The sequence below is a fragment of the Triturus cristatus genome, chromosome 1_2 (genome assembly GCF_964204655.1).
Source record: "Triturus cristatus chromosome 1_2, aTriCri1.1, whole genome shotgun sequence".
NCBI classification, from domain to species: domain Eukaryota; kingdom Metazoa; phylum Chordata; class Amphibia; order Caudata; family Salamandridae; genus Triturus; species Triturus cristatus.
The window spans coordinates 363,596,957-363,618,179 of record NC_140580.1 but is presented as its reverse complement, the minus strand read 5'-3'; the positions used below and the strand labels follow the sequence as shown (position 1 = coordinate 363,618,179).

Genomic DNA, 21,223 nt, shown 5'->3' with positions numbered 1-21,223 from the left:
CCTAAGCAACGGTGGTTTGGATGTCAATAACAGCCTACCCCTGGCCTTATTCAGCAAGTCTTGGGGCCGCGGGACCCGTGCTGCAATCTGCCGGTGCTGTTCGAATTCTCTTGATGGCTCCCTCAGTTAACTCCTCAGTTAACTCCTTAATTGGTGACGAACTCCCACCTGGCATGTGTGGAGGCGTCTGCGAAGCATCATTCATGCAGCCGCTGCTAAAACACATGCAGTAAATTGTGCTGACATCGATGTTGTGGGACTGTTGACAATTTAGCATGCACATCTATGCTTAATGTTAGTCAACAGTGTCACTTCCTGGCCAGCCCGAGGAGGGGGGCTCCGGTCGGCGTCCCCGCCCCCTCCCTATGGGAGAGGGTGGGGAGGTGTGACCGGTGCCCCGGGGGCACTAAGGCGCCGACCGCCAATTGGCCCCCTGCGGGGGCCGCGGTCAGCGGCATTCCGCAGCATTCGGTTGTGGAGTGTTGTTATCTGCTGCAAGCGGCCCGTCCTATGCGGCATCTGACATGGCGGTTCGACATCTGGTGCCACTGGTCAGGGGACGCGGTCGCAAGCAGATGCTATGCAAAGGTGTGATTTGGGCCCGGTGATTTAGTTTGCTTGTGTTCCGGCTGCAGGGGCAGACGGTCGGATTAGGGACGGCAGATTACGGATTGTAGAGAGGCTGCACAGGATGTACGGTAACGATGAGGCGCACAGGGCTCGTTGCGACCTCTGTTGTTAAGACGTTGTAACGGTGGTGTCTATGTTCTCACATGCTGATGGCCAGTTGGACAGTGTTATTTGTTTTGTTTCACTTATGAGGCGGATTAAGTGGTGGTAGGGTGGCGCTTGGAGTGGCAAATTTGCCGGTTCAATCCCTGTGCGGGTCAGGTCGTGCTGCAAGACTGGTTGTGTTGGATGTTGTTTTCAAAGGCCTAGGGGTTGCTTAGTTGAGAGCAGTATGAAGTTGTTAACGAGTCTCTCTTGCCAACTGATAGTTGAACCGATGTATTCGTGTTGTGGCGACCGAGTGGTGACATCTGTTCTCCCACGCCGATGATAGGCGCATAACACGGAACGTTTCAAAGTGTGCATTGTTGCCCTTTGCTTGCACTGTGATGTTTTCTTGTTCCAGCGGGCAGCGCTGCATGACCACCCCCCCCCCCCCCATTTCTGGGAGCCCGTTGCCCACGCTCCTGTTTTCTCTGCCTCCCGTTCTCCCAGCTGCATGCAGTTTTCGCAGGTGCAGCTCAATTTCAATTTAGGGGAGCTGGTCACTCTCTGAGGGTTCCGGTGGTTGCAGTTACCAGGGTGCCGATGACCAGCCACTTTGAGGGGGCTGCCTGGGGTACCTGTTCCATGTGGTTGCGGTGGCTGCGGCCACTGGTGTGCCGCCGGTTTTGCCGGCGGGTGGGCAGGATAGTTGTTTGTTGGGGCCCGCCAGTTTTGAGTCCTGGCTGTTGTAAAAATCGCATCAGTGTGTGGGGTCTGTGTGAGTGTGTGTGTTTATCTTAGGAAAAAAGAAAAATGAAAGGAAAAAGCTTGGTGTGCAATGTCAATTCTACCTGTGATGCATCAACCCCTTACTGAATAATTCTTATTTACACACACTGCCCACGTGGGGGGGGTGGGGGGGTGTTAGTGCGCCCCGCATAGCCCCCGGGCTGATAAATTACCCTCCGGGACCAGCTAGTGACTATTCCAGCCCCACTCGGCCTCACGAAAACCTCCGCTCAGGCCCTTCCGTGACTGCGTGTGGGCGTAAAATCAAGCGCCGCCGTCACTAATGCCAGGCCATAGACCACTCACTCAACTCGCTAACTGGCCTGACGGCGCTCGGCCACAATCGCCGTGCCTTCCTGCGGTCGGTCTGGCCCACGGGCCTTGAGTTAACCTCCCTGCCTCCGCCGAATGTTACCCGCCCAGCCACGACAACCCCACCCCTCTCATTGGGGGGGAGCGTTGCTTCATTTAGCTATTAGCTGCCCAGTTGTTTGAGCAAATAACCTGCAGGAAATTTTGGAAAGTGTGGCTGCTGAGTGGCTCAAGAATTGTACACTCAAGGTTCATGTAGGGGCCGTTGTTAAGGTGGGGTCCTTACAGTGGTGCCAGGAAATGCGCACAAAAGCAGCCTTAAACCTTGGTGGTCTTAGAGTTTCTCGCTGGTCTAATGGGTGTAATTACTGATATCGATATGCCTCCCTCATCGTCATTGTTTGATTTTGTTCACGAGAAAGTGTCAGTCATAGTCCTTTAAATGTCACTCATAGTTGCACTGGAATGATGAAAATGTCACACATAGCAATCTGAACCTTGTCAGCTATGGATGGGGGCGGCTAGCTCTTGGTTGGCTATGCAACTGAGCTATACTTGTGGCTTTTTATCTGATGCAGGTAGAAGCATTGACTAAGCCAATGGATGGGCTTGTTGTAGTTGTAGGCTCCTCTTGTAGTGCATATAGGGATGCAATGACATAGCAGCCAAATACCAGGCAAGGGCAAGGCACGGCCTTCCTCAGCATGCGTGGGGGGCTCTGACGCGTAAAGAACACGACATCCTGGAGGTTTGAGGTCAGAGTGCATAGACTTGTACTCAACAGCACATGCTGTAGTACTACCAGCTGCTCTGGGGCCAAATCATTGGGGGCACCTGTTTGGAACAGCCTTTAATTGCCACAGCTCAGTTCTTTCATGCCCACTGTGAGGAAGGTTACTGACAGTGCACTTAAGTGGCACCAATGCTTTAGACCTCTATTGCGCCCCACGAGTCCTAGCAGTGCTCCCACTAAGTCAGACGTTATTGAGAATTTGGAAACATGGCGACTAGCATTGGCACGCTAGCTGAACCTCACTTGCGCCTTACAAATCCAGGTTCAGCAGCATAGGTACTAGTGGAGAGATCCCGGCATATGGGATTTGGTTGACCACAAAGGAGAGAACGGATTCACATGTTGCCTATGTCATTGAATTGGACGACATCTACATAGCAACAGGTGGATAGGGCAGGGGTGCATGTGGCACATTTGTTAATGGTACAGGGTAATTATTGTTTTACCCTAGGAAACTGGGATCTCATGTCCAGGTTTTGTCGTTTTGGGCCGTCGATTACCAGCCCAGTGGTGGGAAAGTACAACTTTACATTTACTCGGTGCTGTGTTATGCTAAGTACAGGTCCTCCCAGCAGCTATGGGGTTGTGCTAACTGAGCTGTAGGATGGTGGCCCGATTGACCTTGTGAGTTATGTAATCCCTGTGATGTCATGATAAGGTTTGATAGCACAGGGTAATAGGGGCAGATGGAATTTATTTTTGTACCACAGCAACACAGTTATAAAACAAAATATATTGCACTTTATACAATTCATAAGCTCATATGATCACTAAAAACACCCCAAATACTGAGCCCAATTTAACGTTTCTTAGCCCCTTTAACAGAGTATAGGCTCCACTCCAACTGAAATAAATTATAATTTTTTGCCCGCCAGCGTTCAAAAAGAGGAGGTTCAGGTTGTAGCCACTCAGCCGCAGTACACAGCCGAGCGACTGTCATAGCGATAAAAATAAGATGCCGATGTTTATACATTGGAGTCCCCTTGTCAAGTCCTGACCCAATTCCCAAAAGCATCATAGTGGGAGTGATATGCAGAGTAGTCTTCATTAACTTAGACATAAATTTCTCAATCCCCATAATATAAGTTGATAGTTTGACACAACTAAAAAAAACATGCTGACTATCTGCTGTATCTACCCCACACCGAAAACATTTACCATCATACCCTCCCCCCCATTTGGACATACGTGCAGGTGTATAATACAAGTTAAAGGCAGTTTTAAAGAACTGTACTTTTAAATTCGCCGAGAGTAACACTTCCTTAGATCTCATAATAGCGTCCTCTATACATATGTTTTCTACCCCCAATATCGTAGACCATTTTGTATTATGTTTTCCTAAATCATCTGCTCTGTAAGATAACAATATCCTGTATAACACACCAATCTTCTCCTGTCGCCTAACAGCCTCAACTACTATATTAGATACAGCTGATACATTTTTCCGGTTTATAAAATCTCTGATTTGAAGAAATTTGAAAAATTGAGATTTTGACAAATTATATTGTCTAGCTAATTCTTCGTAAGACATAAGGGGTCCACCAGAAACAAAAAAGTCCTCTAAATGAGAGACACCTTTCTTCCTCCAGGTAAGTGCTACCCTGTCCCAACAAATTGGGGGAAGAATTTTTACAGCATCCATAGGGGTATATTGAGATAATTTCTCTATTGAGCATAATTTACAAATTATTTTCCATACTTTAAAGGCTGACTCCAAAACTTTAAACCTAGTTTGCTTGAAATAGCTGCCATCAATTTGTTTAAACAAACATTGTCGTGCCTCCGACCCTAATAACATCGGAAAAATCGAGGGGGCCTCTGCCCTATTCACAATATCCTCCCCCATCAATAGAATACGCATCTTTAACAAAAGGCATACATAATAATATAAGACAAAATCAGGAATGGCTAAACCACCTCGTTCAACTGGTAGTGTCATGAATCTGGTAGCACGTCTAGGTTTGCCGGGGGCCCAAAGAAATTTAGCGCATATAGATTGTAAATGTTGAAGTAGGGCCCCTGTCACTTCCAATGGTATTGACCTAAACAAATATAAAACCTTCGGTAAGACATTCATTTTGATGATGTTGCATCTACCTATTAAAGTGAGTTGTAGACGAGCCCATTTATCTAATGATTCCTTAATATTGCGTAATAGCGCATTCCATTTAGTATCAACAACTTCCAGCATCGATGATCTTATCCTAATACCCAGATATGTGACTTCTTTTAACACTCTATCATCATTGAGTACAAAATTATCAGTACATAGTATTTGTAACATTCAGTGAGTAACCGGATACCTGACTGAAAAACATAGCTAACTGCTCGATCTCTAGGAGAGCGGAATATGGGTCGACAGAAGTCACTGCAATGTCATCAGCGTAAGCAAACACTAAATATGGAATATTTTGTACTACAAAGGGCTTGATCAACAGGCTATTACCTAAGTGCTCAATAAATGGATTAATGTACAAGGCAAAAAGCAATGGTGAACAAGGACACCCTTGCCTTGTGCCTCTAGTAATAACAACAGGGTCCGAGTATAGGCCCATTGAGGCAATCTTAGCGATCGGTGAAGTGTACATTACCTGTAGGGCAGTCATGAACTTCTTACCAAAACCCATTCGCCACATCAATTCCCACAGGTACTCCCACTCCACACGATCAAATGCCTTCTCCACATCCAATAAGATTAACCCCAGATACCGTTTCTCCGTCTGAGCAATATCAAACAATGTCAATACCTTATTTACACGAGTAACAGTCCCTCGTGATGGTATAATGCCATGCTGATTCTGTGAAATTAATGAATTGATAATCTTAGAGAGACGGGAGGCTAAAATCTTTGAGTAAATTTTACCATCAGAATTTAATAAAGAAATCGGGCGGTACGACCCCACCAGTTCTGGATCCTTGCCCTTTTTACTGAAAACCACTATGTTGGCTTCTGCCCAAGATTTAGGGGCATGTCCATCCTGAGCGGCCATAATCGTGGTAAACAAATCATTTTTTAATAAATCAAAAAAAAGTTTATAAATCTCCATCTGTAACTTGTCAGGTCCGGCAGCCTTCCCTGAAGCTAAACTGTTCACTGCGAGTTCTAACTCTCCCATTGTAATTGGACATTCTAGCTGCGCCGCCTCAGCAGAATCTAAGTGTGAGATAAACCCATCCAAAAACCTACCGAAAACAATACCCTTCTCTACCTGTTTTGTATAAAGCTCCGTATAAAACTGATGAAAAACAGCTAGGATCCCTGCAGGTTCCTGGCAAGCTATTCCCGCTTTGTCCTTTACTACCTTAATACAGCGCGCAGATTCTTTCATGCGCAATTTTAATGGTAAGCACCTACCGACTGCTTCACCATACTCATGATTTTGTTTTTTATACACCAAATATTTTCGGGCATTCTCTATATTCCAAATTCCCTGAACTTTTGCCCGGAATCTAGCAACAGCTTCTTCTAACTCTGATATATTACTGCCTTGCAAAGTTAAACTCCGAGTTAATTTACCCTCTGCATCTCTCAAGGCAGAGTATAACATGTGCATCTCTGATTTCCATTTTCTTTGCTGATTAACGCTAAAGCTTAATACCTCCCCTCTAAAACATGCTTTAAACGTGTCCCACACAATTGCGCTATGAGCGGAGGATCTATTGTTCTGAAAAAATTCATTAATCCAGTGAGACATATGTTCTTTAAAATCATCATTTAAACATAATTTCCGATCAAACGAGAATAATTTGGGCGGTGCATAACAACCAGCAGTAGCAATTTCTAATACAATTGGTGAATGATCCGAGGATATGCCAAAGATACACTGGGTGCAAAAAACATAATCCAGTCGTACCATCTTTTTATGGGGAGAAGAATAGAATGTGTACCCTGGGTCTAACGGATGTAATTTACCCCACACATCCACAATACCATGATCATTTACCAAATTATATAGGGCCTTAAATACACATGGTTTACGTCCTTTATACCCTCGGGTATCCAACAACTCCTGATTAGTTAGGCTAATATTGATATCCCCGCAAATCAACAACGGAGTCCCCCAGGTTGCTAGCTCTATAATTAACTTCTCCAAAATAGTTGCTTCATCTCGATTTGACCCATAAATGGTACAAACTGTATATCTCCTATCCCCTAATCTACATTCAGTTATAGCCCATCTACCAAACTTGTCTGACAAACTTCGTCCTGTAGCTTGTATATTGGATTTGGCCAAAATCGCCACCCCACGTATCATTGACGCTTGTTGCGAGGACACAACCAACGAATAACCAAGTGTTTCAAGAATTGCGCGTTGGGCCCAGGGTATATGTGTCTCCTGGAGACAAACCAGGTCAGACTGAATAGTTCGCAGTTCTGCAGTTATTCTATTCCTTTTATACCAATTATTAAGGCCAGAGACATTAAATGAACAAATCTTTATCCCCTTAGCGACCATAATAGCAGCCAAACGTAGATCAAGAAAAGTAAAAAAATACTAACTAGTATGTACCATGACCCCCATGTGGTAGCAAGCATACATTCCCTTATGCCTTTTGAAATGGCAATACCTTGTTCTTTATTCTCTCTATTGGTTACTGTGGACATTTTACCCTTTTTACCCCACAAAAGTGACCCCACCCTCCCCACCCGATGAGCCCCAAAAACTCTCACCCCCCTACCCCTCAACCCCCCCTGTAACAAGGCTTTAGGACCGATGGTCCTGTAGATGCAGGCTTCTGGAACCCCCCTGCCATTACTCACGAATCTTAGATCTTAATTCTTAAAAAGAAAAAAAAATAATAATGATAAAGAAACAACCCTAAATTATTTATAAGAGAAAAAGAAGTGAAAACTCTCTAGTAGCTATCAACCAGTAAACTTTACAGCAGAGGAAAGTGTCTTCCAATGAGAGGCAAGATGGCGTCCGTGGTAGCGGACGTATAGGCTGACCGTCCTCTTGCCGGACCTCGCGGATCGCACAATGAAAAGAAGCGAACTAGCAGAGAAATTATGCCGAAAACGGAGCAGCGGAGAAACGGCTAATTGCACTAGAGAAGCAGCAGTTGCAATTTTGATTCCAGCTCTTCGTGCCGGGGAGCTTTAAAGTTACCTTCGATGTAGATAGCTGGGACGCCAGGTAGCAGTACATGCGGACGCAGATGCTGGCGGCGGCTCTCCCGGGTATACTGCTGGGATTGACTCGGTCCCGACGCGGCTTGTGGGCGTTGCCGATTAGAAGTGCACACAACGCTGGGAGGCTGTTTACGGCCGCGCTGTGCGAGCGGAGTCGGGAGAAACGAGTGGAAATGCCACCGAAAGGTAAAGGTCGACCTCGCGCTTTGGGTAATGACATTGACATTGAGCATAATGAGCATAGGAATGTGGATACTATGGGCGAATTGACAACTGAGATAACAAAACCGGTAAAAACAGTTAATGTTAATGCAAAGGGGGAGAAAAAGATTCCAGCGATTTTTTTCAGCCGTTAAAGACAAACGCAAGGGGAAACAACCTGCCCCTTTGACGAAAGGAAGTCACCACACCGCAAGTTATGATATTACTGATCAGAATTCTGCTGATCAAACTATTCTCGAGGATAGAGTAGATATGCTGGATAAAGCTAGGACAATGGATGTCGTTGAAGAAACTGGGGCAGAATCCCAAAACTTTGCTATGGATTTACAGCTAATGACTTTAGTAGATCCCCCGCCAGTTCGTGAGGTAAATTTGAGGGTAGTAAGGAGGGGACTACATCTGAGTACTTTAACTTGCATAAAAACTGCGGCCCAAGCCCTAGCACCAAATGTGGAATCGGGGGACTTTTACTCCTTATCAGACCATTCAACATCTTTTTGTGAAGACTTGGTAAATCAATATACTACCCAGATGAGTGCTGCTGACGGTAGTGATCATAGTAGTTTATTTATGGAGGAATCTGGCGATCTTATGGAGGGTAGGCCCCCCACTGTTCGGAAGAAAGTAGAAGTCAGCAAGGGGGGACTGCCACTGGTTGACAATGTACAAAACGCATCCAATTCTGGAGAAGATATTTCTCTTACACTAATTTACCAATCGATTATGTCTCATCGTGTTGAAACACGAGAAGAAAGTCAGAGACTCCAAAATATATGTCGGAAATTACAGAATTCAGTTCGACGAATGACAAAATCTCATGCCGATTTGGTTGCAAGATTTAATGAAGCAGAAGCTCTAATCTCTAATTTAGAGGACGAACTGGCTCAACAAAAGAAACTGACTACCTCTTATAAATCGGAGATAGATGATACGCGATGGAAGTTGACTGAGATTGAAGATCGGGCACGAAGTAACAATCTGAGAGTGCTTCAGATTCCGGAAGGGCAGGACCCACGTCGATTTATAGTTGATCTATTTAAAACAGCCTTCCCTGAGTTGACTAAGTGGGACTGGGACAGAGAGATCAAACGTGCCCATCGCTTTCCCTTTACCATTCGTCCCAGAGCTGGCCAAGTAAATAATAGACCAAGAGCTATCTTAATTGCATTTAATAGTTTTTTAGCACGAGAGGAGGTATCACATCTGGCACGACCCCATAAAAAGAGAGCGGGAGCAGATTTTGAGTTTTTTTTACGACCGGATTTTTGCCGATCTACAGTAGAGCTTCGATGGCAGTTACGGGAATTGATTGCACAATTTCAGGCTAAAGGGGCCCAAGCGTATTTATTAAATCCTGCAAAGGTAAAAGTGATCAGTAAGGATCATACTCGCTTTTTCACTAGTGAAGGGTCTGCTAAAGAATTTTTTAACTCATTATTGGAACTAAGTTTCTATTGTATGGATGATACGAAGGGTAATTAAAATAACCTTGTATGGAGTCTCTTCTGTAGTGTGCCACTGTGGGAGCACGGTTGGCACATTAAATGTACACTGCCTCTGGGATAAGCCAAAGTCTCTGCCTAGGCACCTAGGGGGTGGGTAGGTGTCAGCTTAAGTGTGTACTCCCTTCTGACTAGAGGGGTGGGTTAGGCCAGGCTTAGGTGCATACCCTAGCCAACCAGAAACTCCATTTACAACATTGGTAGAGAATGCCAGGAGTGGTTTGCAGTCCGTTCGCAGCTGCCCCACAGAGCGAGTGTTTTAGGCCACAAGGTTTGTGGAGGGCTCTTGTGTGGGAGCCTGGCAAACAGCTAAGGTCAGGCTAGGGGTGGGTCAGGATTGGAAGCGCCAAGGCATCAGTAGCACTGAGTGGCTTACTGCCAGAGGCGGTATCCGATGCAAGGGGCATCTGTTAGATTAGAGCCCTACTCAGAGGTACCGCCTTAGGTGCTTGGAGGGATGTGGCACCGCCTTTCAATGGAAGCCATTGTCTAGCGGGCTGCTCTGAGCAGAGCATTTGAAGGCGTGAGTAACAGTATCAGCTACCAGTTCAAACGTGCATCTTTCACTAATTTACTCAGATAACTGGGACAGGAATTAAGGCGGGATGGATAACTCTTGCTTCTACCTGGCACATCTAAAGGAGTGATTGTCAAAGGGATTGCACTTAAGCCGGGTAATGTTAGCACCCATCCACACCAAGCCGATTGTTTAAGGTCACCCTGGGCCGCATTTAGACAGCCCAGTAGTAGACCCTTGTGGTTGCAGTGCCATGAATTGCTAAAGTGAACTGAACAGGACGCGTGTCCATGGTTTACACCAGCAGAAGTTTGGGGAGAGCTAGACTCCACCCATGGTCAAGGTGTAGGTTTAAGTAGTTGGAGTGGCACTCTTATTTTGACCAGGGGTTCGATGTGACAAAAGGGCATCGCCGCGTGGCCGCCAGAGCACGGGCATTGGGTGTTCCCCAGGGTGCAGCAAGTGTAGGCAAAGCTCTTTCCAAATCTGGCACCATAACACAAGGTAGTCAGGGCCAACTTGTCTGTTGGGTGACTTGTGTAGGCACATGTGTAGTTGTCACTCCACGAAGGGGTGAGTTGTCTCCAATAGTGGGCACAATACATATATGTGTGTCTCTGGCCTTACAGCTGTGTGGAGCCTGTCTCATTTAGAGGTACGCCCAGGTGAAAATAGTGTACTTAAGGTTCGCATGACCAAGGCGGTTTGTGGTATCTCCTAGCGGACCCACTGAAGGTGTACTGCAGCTAAACAGGGAACTGGGAATCTTGGTTCCCTCACTTTGGCAAGATTAAAGCATCCAGGGTCGAAGATGGACAGTAGGTACTGTGCATACGTGATCCGACGCCAGTTATGCAAGCGGGGTGTACTGCGTAAGTTGTAATTTCACGAAAGGGTGAGGTGTCTCCAACAGTGGGAACAAGACATCTATTGTTTAAAACCAGCTTTGATACCATTAAGGTGTTCACCAGGGTTTAGCAATCAAAGGGGTTTGTGCAACCATCTGGTCAACGGGGCGAAGTAAGTGCACCCCAGAACCACGGGTAGGTGACTTGTTCCTGCAGTTAAGCTCAAATGCCAGTCGGTTAGCTATAGTAGCCTCGCTGGTGGATGACGCTGTCAGCCAACATAGTGTGCTGCCGTCCCAAGAAATGGGGAAACAGGGTGTCAAGCACAAAAGGCTACTAAGTAAAGAACATTTGGCACGTCCAGTGATCAACAATGATTAAAATTTAACGGAGCAGGTAATTTTCTACCGATGGGGTTGCCCAAGGGGGGGCAGTGTGAACGCCCCTGCCTCCCTTTTCGGGAATATTCTAGGATGGGGTTTAAGTAGAACTTAGTCAATCCTTAATGTTAGGCACCATATCGCAAACAGTGCGCACTATATTAAATCAGACAGATTCTCTTAGCTGGGATGCCTAGGGGGTTTCACCACAGAGGGAGCAGAGCTGGTGGAATTCCCATAAGGAATAAGGGATGCATGGCAAGGGCAGGAGGGCACCCTTGCTCATTGCTCTAGTATTGTAATCATACGATTAATGCAACGAAGTATTACACTACTACTACCCTTGCTCATTGTCACATATTTCTAGTTATAAACATTCCTGGGCGTCATGTTTTAGACAACAAAGGGACTGTACAAAGGGTAAGCAGAAACCTCCTCGCCTGACTAGCCAAAGCGGCAGGGAGGGGTGGGAGCGGGTACTTAACAAGTGGGCTGCTGTCCCATAGATGGAGGATATAGGGGTTCAGGCACACACGGTGCAGCAGCTAGGTGAGATCAGCAAATAGGTGGGGCAATGTGAGCCTTAGTGTCTGCACTCGTCCCGCCCAGAGTTGGCACCACCTCTTCTGTGTGGGAATTGCCCAATTTTATAAATAGTTGGGTCTTCAGCTGGTTCCTGGAGCGCATGTGGTTTGCACTTCCTTCAGTCCAGGGTTCAATGGCCTCGGGCTGGACTCCTTGGCCCAGCCTCCAGGCTGTGAGTGGGCTAAGGCCCATGGGCCCTTCCGGTGTGCAGATGTACATTCGGCACACAGAGGGTTTGCCCCAAATGTGGTCACTGGGTACTTAGAACTTGATTTTTGAGAGCACCAGGAGTCATTGGAGTAGTTTTCGGGCTTGTTTGTTGTGGGCGTGTGTTTGGGGTTGAGGTACATTCTAGCTGCCTGATTTTATGGGCTTACAGCAAACAATTGATGGACGGAATGCTGACAATGCAAACATTCTCCCCCAGTTAAAAGATCTGGGTTAAATCCATCTTTCTTTTGCCCACCACGCCACCCCAGTTTGGACCCAGAACCCTTCTTCAGCCAGGCTAGCTTGAATCCAGTGGCGCAGTGAGCAAGGGACCCATGTCTGGGCATACCCATCCCACTTAGGGAAAAAAGTGTTACCGTTTTCATCATCCACTTTGGTTTTGCTCTGATTTTATGGGCTTGGCAGCCTGTCCATGAGTGTCTTTGGCAGCTCTACATATATCACTGCCAGGGGTGGGCAGAAACCTTCATTTATAAGTGGAGTTGATGATTTATGGCCTGAATTAAAGTTTGGTGAATGGGTTACTTTGTCACAAACGTGATGGATATCCCGTACACCATATTACAAGTGCCATTGGATATAACCCGTCAAACTCCGGAGTAACCCGCCCATCAAACTCTAAATCAGGTCTTTATTTCCACCTGTGCTTGGAGTGGCCTTGTAACTGCCCGTTACATGATTTTCTTGTGATTTGATACACTAGAGAATGGCTGGTAGTAACTATCAAAGATGTTCGGGTCTGTTCTGGTTTTCTTCAAGGGTGGGCTAATTAGAGAGAGCACTTCATGCAAAACTAGGAACCTCTGCTACAAAGTAGCTGTTCATGGGGAAATTACATGATGAAGTGCTGCGTGCACATGCATGCACACACACACAAATAATTCACTTTTAGATAATAAACACCATTTAAATGCAGTGTTTAATTTGTAAAAGAATAAGTGCCAACACCCAAAGTTTTTCCCAAAGCACGTCACCGGTGCGATTCCTGACTGCCAAGACTGTACCTCTTGATTTCAATTATTGCCTCTTTCATTTACACACACAGAAGTGAAAGTGGGCGTAATCCGAGGAGCACTATGTGGCCATACTTTTTTATTTTAAGAAAAACAGTTCCCCTATTTTATGTGGAAAAAGAACTGTCCCAGGACGGTTAATTCTGAGAGTTGAAATGTTTCAGCTGAAGTGTAAGGCAGGGAGCCTGCTGTGCTATGAAACTGAGGGAGGGGCAGAAGCTAACAAGCCTTCCTATCAGTGTGCCTGCTTCCTTGAAAGAAACTTAAATGTGTGCAACTGGTTAATCTGCAAATGTAAGGGTGCTTGGATGTCGGAATTGGCTTTAATTGAGGGAATCACTTGTAGCTTCTGGATGACAAAGATTTATTATTTTTGGGTGGAACTGCAAGGGAGTTTCCAGGTAAGCTGAGAGGTGTGTGCCTTTAAAAGACAGTTACGAAAACAATTTGCACTGTCTCCAGGCTGGTTATAACTAAAATCTATGAGGCAGATTTACAAGCCCCTTGCGCCACTTTTGCGTCACTTTTAACATGGGGAAAAGTGACTTAAAAGCGGCGCACGGGACTTGTAAATCTGCCTCTATATTTGGGAAATACATTTTTTATCTTAAACCTTTTTTGTGCATTTTGTAGCGCCTACCTTATACTCTGTTTTAAAAAATGACTTACATATTCACAGTGTTTTCTGTCACAGACTGAGACCTTGTAGCACTAAACATACACAAGTCACTGCTCTTCACTGCACCAACCAGGACTCAATTCTAGCCACGCATTTGACCGCGCCCCCACTCTTGCTGACCCCACCTCATTGCGCGCAGTATCACAGCTCCCATACTTTTTAGTTCGAGCATTAGAGACCTCTTGTATATACTTAAGTATATACTTATATGTGTATATACCTTGTGGGCTCTGGAGATCAGCTCTAGGACTTGTCTGCTTCTGCTTAGGGACTTTTTTTTCTGTTCAACTGCCTCTATTTAACTGTTGTGATAGAAAACGACCAGTAGAGGTCAGTAAAATACCAGAATTGCTTTCTGCTTGTTCAACTGCCTCTATTTAACTGTCTTGATATAAAACGACCAGTAGAGGTCAATAAAATACTAGCATTGCTGTCTGCTGAGGGACTTTCTTTTTTTAATTTTTTCTGGTAACTGCCTCTATTTAACTTCCTTGATAGAAAACTACCAGCAGCGGTCAGTAAAATACTAGAATCACTTTAGCATTATATAGATTCCAGTACATAGAAATTGTCTTCCACAAGCATCCGTAGACAATATTATTTTTTTCCAAATCTTGTATTTTCAGTGATATGACCACCAAAGGCTCCTATTTTATATTAAAACAGAGCTTTGGACTATAGCATTTCCAGCTTAAATGCAATATTTCTTTCCATGTTTTCCCATGCCTGGCATGTCACGCAGTTTGGTGCTTACATTCCTCTATGTTAAAGAACAGTAGATGTTTCAGCACCCTAGGCTAATGTGCTGCGTAGCTAACAACATATAAGGTCCCAAAGGCGACACTGATTGCATTGCAAATGCTTGTTTTAATGCGCCTCAACCAGTGCACCCAAATACTTTCCTCGTCGCTTATCTCACTCTTGCAAGCTCGTTTTCATTCCTGTTTTCTCTCTGTGATGCTGTTCGTCTGTCTTTTTCCTTCTCTCTCCCAGCCTCCCATGTCGCGGCTCCTCCTCCACGATCCCTCTTTTCCCTGAGCACCCTTCATGGTCCCAGCCCCTCTTCCTGCTTCCTTGCCCTCATCCCTTTTCTCACCTTTCTGTCTCTTCCTGGACACCCACCTGTCTATCCGATCACATCCTTTCCACTCAGTGCCAGAACTTCCACAAGGCGCGGTAAGGCAGCAGCCCACTCAGTGCCAGAACTTCCACAAGGCGCGGTAAGGCAGCAGTCTTATAACATCAGCTGCTGATGGTGCCAAATTACTGTACAGGTAAAACACTACATATTTGGAGGGCATGGGGAGCGCTCCAGCAAATAAAAGAAACCGTATTTTGCCTGGAGCGCTCAAGTCTCTAGCACTATTCTTGTCTGACTTTATGTTCACCTCCCACTCTAATTAACTAGTTCATATTAACAATGTTTCCTTTGTAGCCCTGTGCTCCACGTGTTTCTAAAGGAGCTCCCAAACAAGGAGCCCGCCTGTCCCCTTTCCTGCTGCCTGGCCACAGGCCCTGCTTGGTCTCCAGCTCTGTTGTTGCTCACAGAATATGCCCTCTTCTCTGGGTCTCTCCTCGCCCTTCTAGGTCTTACACCCAGGGCTTAATTTTAGCCGGGGCTTTCCGGTGCTAAGCACCGGCACTTAATTGGTTTCCGGTGCTCGGCATCGGCACCTTATTGTCAACACCATACATAGAACAGTCTACCACATGGTGGCGCAGCTCATCTAATTTAGAAATGAGCAGAACAACTGTTGTTTAGGAATGCAATATACATTAAAATTGCAAATGCCAGCCACTCCTTTAGCTTTGGGGACCTGGAATAATCTGAACTGTCGCATTTATCACAGCAGTGCATTCTGGGGGTTGTAGTTTCATTCCTTCATTTGAGCCCACTGGGTATCGCTATTGCAAGCAAGGAATGTCCAGGCCTTAAAAGGGGTGTCTCCATGATACACGGTCACATGGTCCCCCCTCTTTTTAGGTCTTGCATGCGATGCATAGGAGGAGACCTCTTGAAATCGATTCGCTTTTTGGGCCAAAAACGTGCATGCATTGCATTGCTTCCAATGGCAACGTGTGCACGTTTGGCGATTCCCTTGCGGGAGTGAGCTTTGAAACCATCTGTTTGTAACTTTGCAACTTTCAAACAGATGGTGTCCAAGGCTCGCTCCCGCAAGGGAAACGCTGTGTGGGCTTATTTGCCTCGCAGCTTGTTCCACTGCGTATTGCGGTTTTAGTTTCACTTTTAGCCGATCTTTGGTCGACGTTATTTGAACTCAGCATTTCCGGCTCCAATGGCGGCGGAGCAACATCGAACCGGAAGAGCTCCCCTCGCCGTGGCCAAAGAACAGCGTACAACGTCATTGGTGGGGCCCCCGGGAGGCTGTCCGCGAGGTGCGGTGACCCTAGTGCCTGTCCTGCCCACACTGTGAGCATCGGCGACCCTCCGCTGCCGAGATACCGCTGCACCAGTGCTGCAATCGAAGAGGGCTGGCTCCCGTGAGGTGACTGCGGGCAGCGCAGGAGGGCTGCGGGCGGCGCAGAGCTCTGCACCGGTCAGGCAGTGCGACTACACGCCTAAGGGGCTGCATACGGGTACCCGGTGCCTCGGACGCCACAGAGCTGTGGAGTTGCTGCGTTCGCGGCCGTGAGAGAGCCGGCGCTCGCATGAGGCCTCCCTGCCGCTGCATCACCATCGGTGGGCGATCCCCTGGGGGTAGCAAAGCAAGGCAAGTGGAGCGGCAGTGAAAGTGTTTGGGCCCCCCCAGTCCCAGGCCAAGACTGTGCGACGGAGCGGGTGCCAGGCCCAAGAGGTCCAGAGTCGCCATCTGTGAGGGTGCTGCCTCGCCAGAATATTACAGGAGGTGAGCGCCCAGACTTCATCTTGCCATCACCATTTGTTAACTACAGTTTAGTTATTATTTGTATCTGCTTTTTAGAAACGCTGCAAACTAAAGCACTATGTTTGACATTGCAGTGTTTCCTGCTCAGGTTCTGATGTTTGCTTAGCCTGGAATGCAGGACATCATAAAAAGCAGAATGCAAGCCCTTAGAAGCATAGCTTTTTCTAATGCTACTTGACGCTGATGTAATCCTCAGCAGTATCGCTTTATTTTTCTTTCTGATAAAATATTCAACTGCGTCATGGGCATAGCATTGGCATAGCCAATAGTTCTCACCTTTGGGACCTTATAAGTGTTTAGCCAAAGGCGAGACCTATTGGCTATGCCAATGCTTGTTTCACTAGTCTCTCTCCTATCTCTTCTTGCCACCTTCTAGTGTGTGTTTGTACCAAGGGTTTTAAAAGTCTCTCTCCTCTCCTCCATTCTGTCTATGCAGTATTACATGTCTACTTCATATCTCCCCTCTCTTCCCACCTATATTTCTATGTGTAAGGTAGCCAGTGACTCTTACATATCTCTCCTTAAGCTCCTCCCACGTATTCCTAGTCATCAGCATTTTATTGTCTCCCTCCCATCTCCCCTGTCCCTCCTTTCCCATTTTATACCTATATTGTATTTAATGTAGATCTTGCATCTCTGCTCTCCTGTATGGAGTTCTATGCAGTTTTTAAAGTTTCTCTCCTATAATCCTCTCCCGCTGTGATGTGCATATGGTTTCTCTCACCATCTTTGGTTCCTATCCTGAAATCATACACACAAGGTAGTTACCTATACATCTGGTGTATCCATCCTCTCATGTACCCATAGCAATGGAGTAGGTTAATGTCTCTCTCATATCAAGTGACCTCTATGTTCTTTCCTGTATATGTAGCATAAGGTATTTAAATGTTCATCTCATATCTCCCACTTACCGTCCCCTCAGTATATATACCATTCGGTAATTAAATGTCTCTTTCATTTCTACTTTCTCTCCCATGTATTTAGCGTGCAGTGTTTCATTTCTGTCTTGGTGCATATATACCATGAGGCATTTAAATGTCTCTTTCAGTCTATATTTATACCATGAGGAATTTAAATGTCACTGTCGGTCTATATATACCATGAGTTATTTAAATGCCTCTTTCGGTCTATATATACCACAAGGTATTTGAATGTCTTTTTCGGTCTATATATACCATGAGGTATTTAAATGTCTTTTTTGGTCTATATATACCACGAGGTATTTAAATGTCTCTTTCGGTCCATATATACCATGAGGTATATGAATGTTTCTCTCAATTGTACCTTCTTCCCAGTTTATATAGAATACGGTATTTCAATGTCTCTCTCATCCCTATCTACTTCCATATATGCATAGCAAGAGGCATTTAAAGATCTCTCTCACATCTCTGCCCTTTTTCCTACCTTCTATTAACACATCCTTGAGGTGCCTAAATATTTGTCCAACTACTGTTATACCCTTGAGTATTTAGATGCCCCATCTATGAGATGGATATTAGAACTGGGGCATACTCTTCGAGAGATCAGTGGTCTATGAGTATCCGTTAGAGTGCAAGGGGCCGTCTTTGCAGACTTCCAAGGAGGTTCCCTGTCCAAGGATCTATATGTGTGGGTATTTATAAAGCGCAAACATAAATCCTTAAAAATGATGGTATCAAACAGTCCTCAATCCTTAAGACCCACTTCCAAATGGATAGACCAAGAAGCCAGGTTTAAGAGTTTTCCTGAATTTGGACAAGTTGGATTCTTTTTGCAGAGTGAGAGGTGACCTACTCCACCACCTGGAGCCAAGAAATCTAAGTTTTTAGCTTTACTACATCTGGGGACTGAGAGAGACTGGTTATTCGCAGAATGCCATTCGTGCAATTGTAGGTATTTCACCAATTGAGGTAAGGCCGCTAGGAGTGTTGATACAGAAGGTCTTGTGTTGGCATATGTGTCATTCCAATTTCTTACCAAACGTGAAGCCACAGAACGCCAGGAAGGTGATTGCCAACATCCACTTCATGGTTCTCTGTTCTTGTCCTGGCCGCTGGGTGTCCTGAATCCCACTAGATGTCCCGGGACATCCACCTGACCCGTCCGGAAGATGGAGATGATGGTTGTTCCTCTGCAGGTCAGTGAGAAGAGCTCTTTCGCAGAAAAAGATGATGTTTCGGTGGAGGGCGTTGGTATTTATACCCACCCAGAAGAATGTTTTTTCTACTACCAGGAAATCCAGTAGGTGGGCGGAAGGGCGTGGGGGGGCTTTTTTAGGGAGTGGAGAGGATCAATCGAAAGAAAAACAAGCAGGAGAAAGAGCAACAAGGCAGATCAGACATCAGAAGTTGGCCAGGAGCGGGTTGTGTGAAACCACAGGAGCCAGGTAGACGACCTTGCGCAACCTGGGCCGTGGAGGAGCTGCCAACGGCAACAGAACTGCCTTGTGTTCCTCAACGGCTGTGCGTGTCACCTTCTGGGGGCACCCCTCACATAGCCGACCAAGCTGAGACCTGGAGGAACAAATGAGTTCAGGCATGTGGTGCCATCAAAGTGAGGTGGACTGTGAGGCCGAGCTTCACGATGAGTTCTTTATTCCCTGTAGCATGGTCAACTGGTGTTAGGTGTCAACTGCTGGCCTCTTAGCTTAAACTTTATAGTGTGAGTCGACCAGACTGTGCAACAGCATTCCAAGATGTGAGACCACTCCCTGTCAGAGGTGGACTTACCCCCAGGTAACCAGGGGAGGCCATGTTTTGAAGTGTCCTAGTTAAAGGCCAGTGTCCGCCATCTTGTTTAGAGTCGAGTGACGCCATCAGCGGCCCCTTTCCCCTGTACCCTGCCTGGTTCTGTCACTGCAGCCCTTGTGTGTCATTCTGGTGAAAACATGCTCAAGGACACCCTTCAAGGGGAACCTTTTCTTGATTTTTGCCAAGTGATTAGCCCTCCCTGGGGATGGAATCCTTACCCCTGGATTTACTTCACTCCCATAAAAATCGCTGCGGCGCTTTTGGTCTTATTTTCATTTTCTGGAGGCAATCCTCGTAACTGTCCCTATCCCTGTCTACCCTCGTCTGTTGTGTTTGAGGGTGGGGGGCACTCCCCTTTCTGTCCTCTTCCTACATGACATTAATTTCCACTTTGTTTATTTGTGTATTTATTCAGGAACGAGTGTGACCAAAAATGACGCACTTAATGTCAGTGATCTGTTTTGTGGCAGCAACACGACAGCATATAAACTACAAACAATAGTAGAGTTATGAATGGCTCAGTGACGTGGTAGATCTATTTAAAGTGCTTAGTGCCAATATCGGCAACACTCACCATCCACCCATACAGCAATCTCTTAGAGAAATAACCAGACAAGACACCTTTTTTGTGGAGAAAAAATAGCTGCAGTTTATTAGCATTACAACGATGCCAAGATTGGTGGGTTAGCTTACGCGCGATCCCAAGGCAGGCAGCCCCTCGCCGCCTGCCACCTGATGAGCCAAATTACACCGGGGCCCTGCCCAACGGTGTTTGCCATATTTTGGGGAAGGGAAGACACCTCCCACCGGTGGGCCAACAGCCCACCCCTTAGGGGAACGGAGTCTGCCAGGCAACCAATGGTCGCTCAAGTCCACAACCGCCCATAGGACTAAAGGGGCGCCGTCGCACCTCCAGGGTCCAACCGGAGAACCTCCCTGTGGATATTTGGCCTTTGCACCCTTGTTGTGCTCCTGCAGAGGGTACCCATATGTACCTTACAGCCTCTGGATCGCCCTGTAACTCCGCCACAGCTCTGGGTGTGGCCACCGTCACCCCAGAGCCCCCACCAATATAGCCTTCCTTACTTACACGCTGCTGCCCCTAAGGCCTCCTCCAACTCAAGTAAGAACAGGTCCATACCAACTCGACCATCACATTAGGAGGAGGAATCCCCCTCCCCCACTTTGCCTGGGTATCCTAGCCAGATACTGTCTGTGGACGTGAGGCCTTACTCTCCTGCGCAAGGCTTCCTTGCCTTCCCTGACCGCGCTCCTTGCCCCATTAAGCGAGGGGTTATTCCTGACCCCTATAACTCACATGCCCCCCAATTAGTTGCTTATCTTACGCATGGAGTACTTCTGTTAGGAGGGGAGACCCCCCCCCCCCCCGGTCTGTGCTGCAGCTATCTTCAGCCAGCTGTTCTAGCGCAAGCAGAGGCCCCCCAACCGAATTAACTCAGTGGCGGAAACAAACCATGACTCTGTTTCCTGCATCCTGGCCCTCGTGCCACCCTCAAGACGCATGATGGGCCCTATACCCAAACCATTGATCCTGGTGAAATAAATGCTGCGGTGCCTCACCCCTATATTGAGCACTGCACACCTTTCTATACACTCCGCTTTAGCCCTTTAGCATCTTTACCTGCATTCTGCTGGTTCGAGGACCTCTCCCAGGTCCAGCAAACTCGTCCATGCCCCTCTGGACAAGGGGAGGCATCTTTACCTACACCCCGCTGATACCCAGGCCTCTCACCGGTCCAGCAAACAAGTCCAATGCCACTATTAGCAGGTGAAACCCCAACTTCTTCAAAGCACCCTGTGGACTAGGCAAGCAAAAGCCTAACTCCCATGCCCCCAATTGTTGCCTAA

The 21,223-nt window shown here is 46.6% G+C and overlaps 1 protein-coding gene across 2 annotated transcripts in view; it reads right to left on the bottom strand.

Annotated features, from left to right (window-relative positions):
* The window catches only part of LOC146867368 (prostate stem cell antigen-like), a 145,541-nt gene that overhangs the window by 111,957 nt on the left and 12,361 nt on the right, over positions 1-21,223 (bottom strand). Inside the window, exon 1 of one of the 2 annotated variants that reach the window (XM_085604569.1) lies at positions 18,582-18,779. The exons of the other annotated variant lie outside the window; for it this stretch is intronic. Within the exon in view, the coding sequence (XP_085460695.1) occupies positions 18,582-18,633 (52 nt within the window). The 5' untranslated portion in view covers positions 18,634-18,779. Of the gene's footprint in view, positions 1-18,581; positions 18,780-21,223 lie in introns of those variants that run through there. 2 annotated transcript variants of the gene reach the window in all.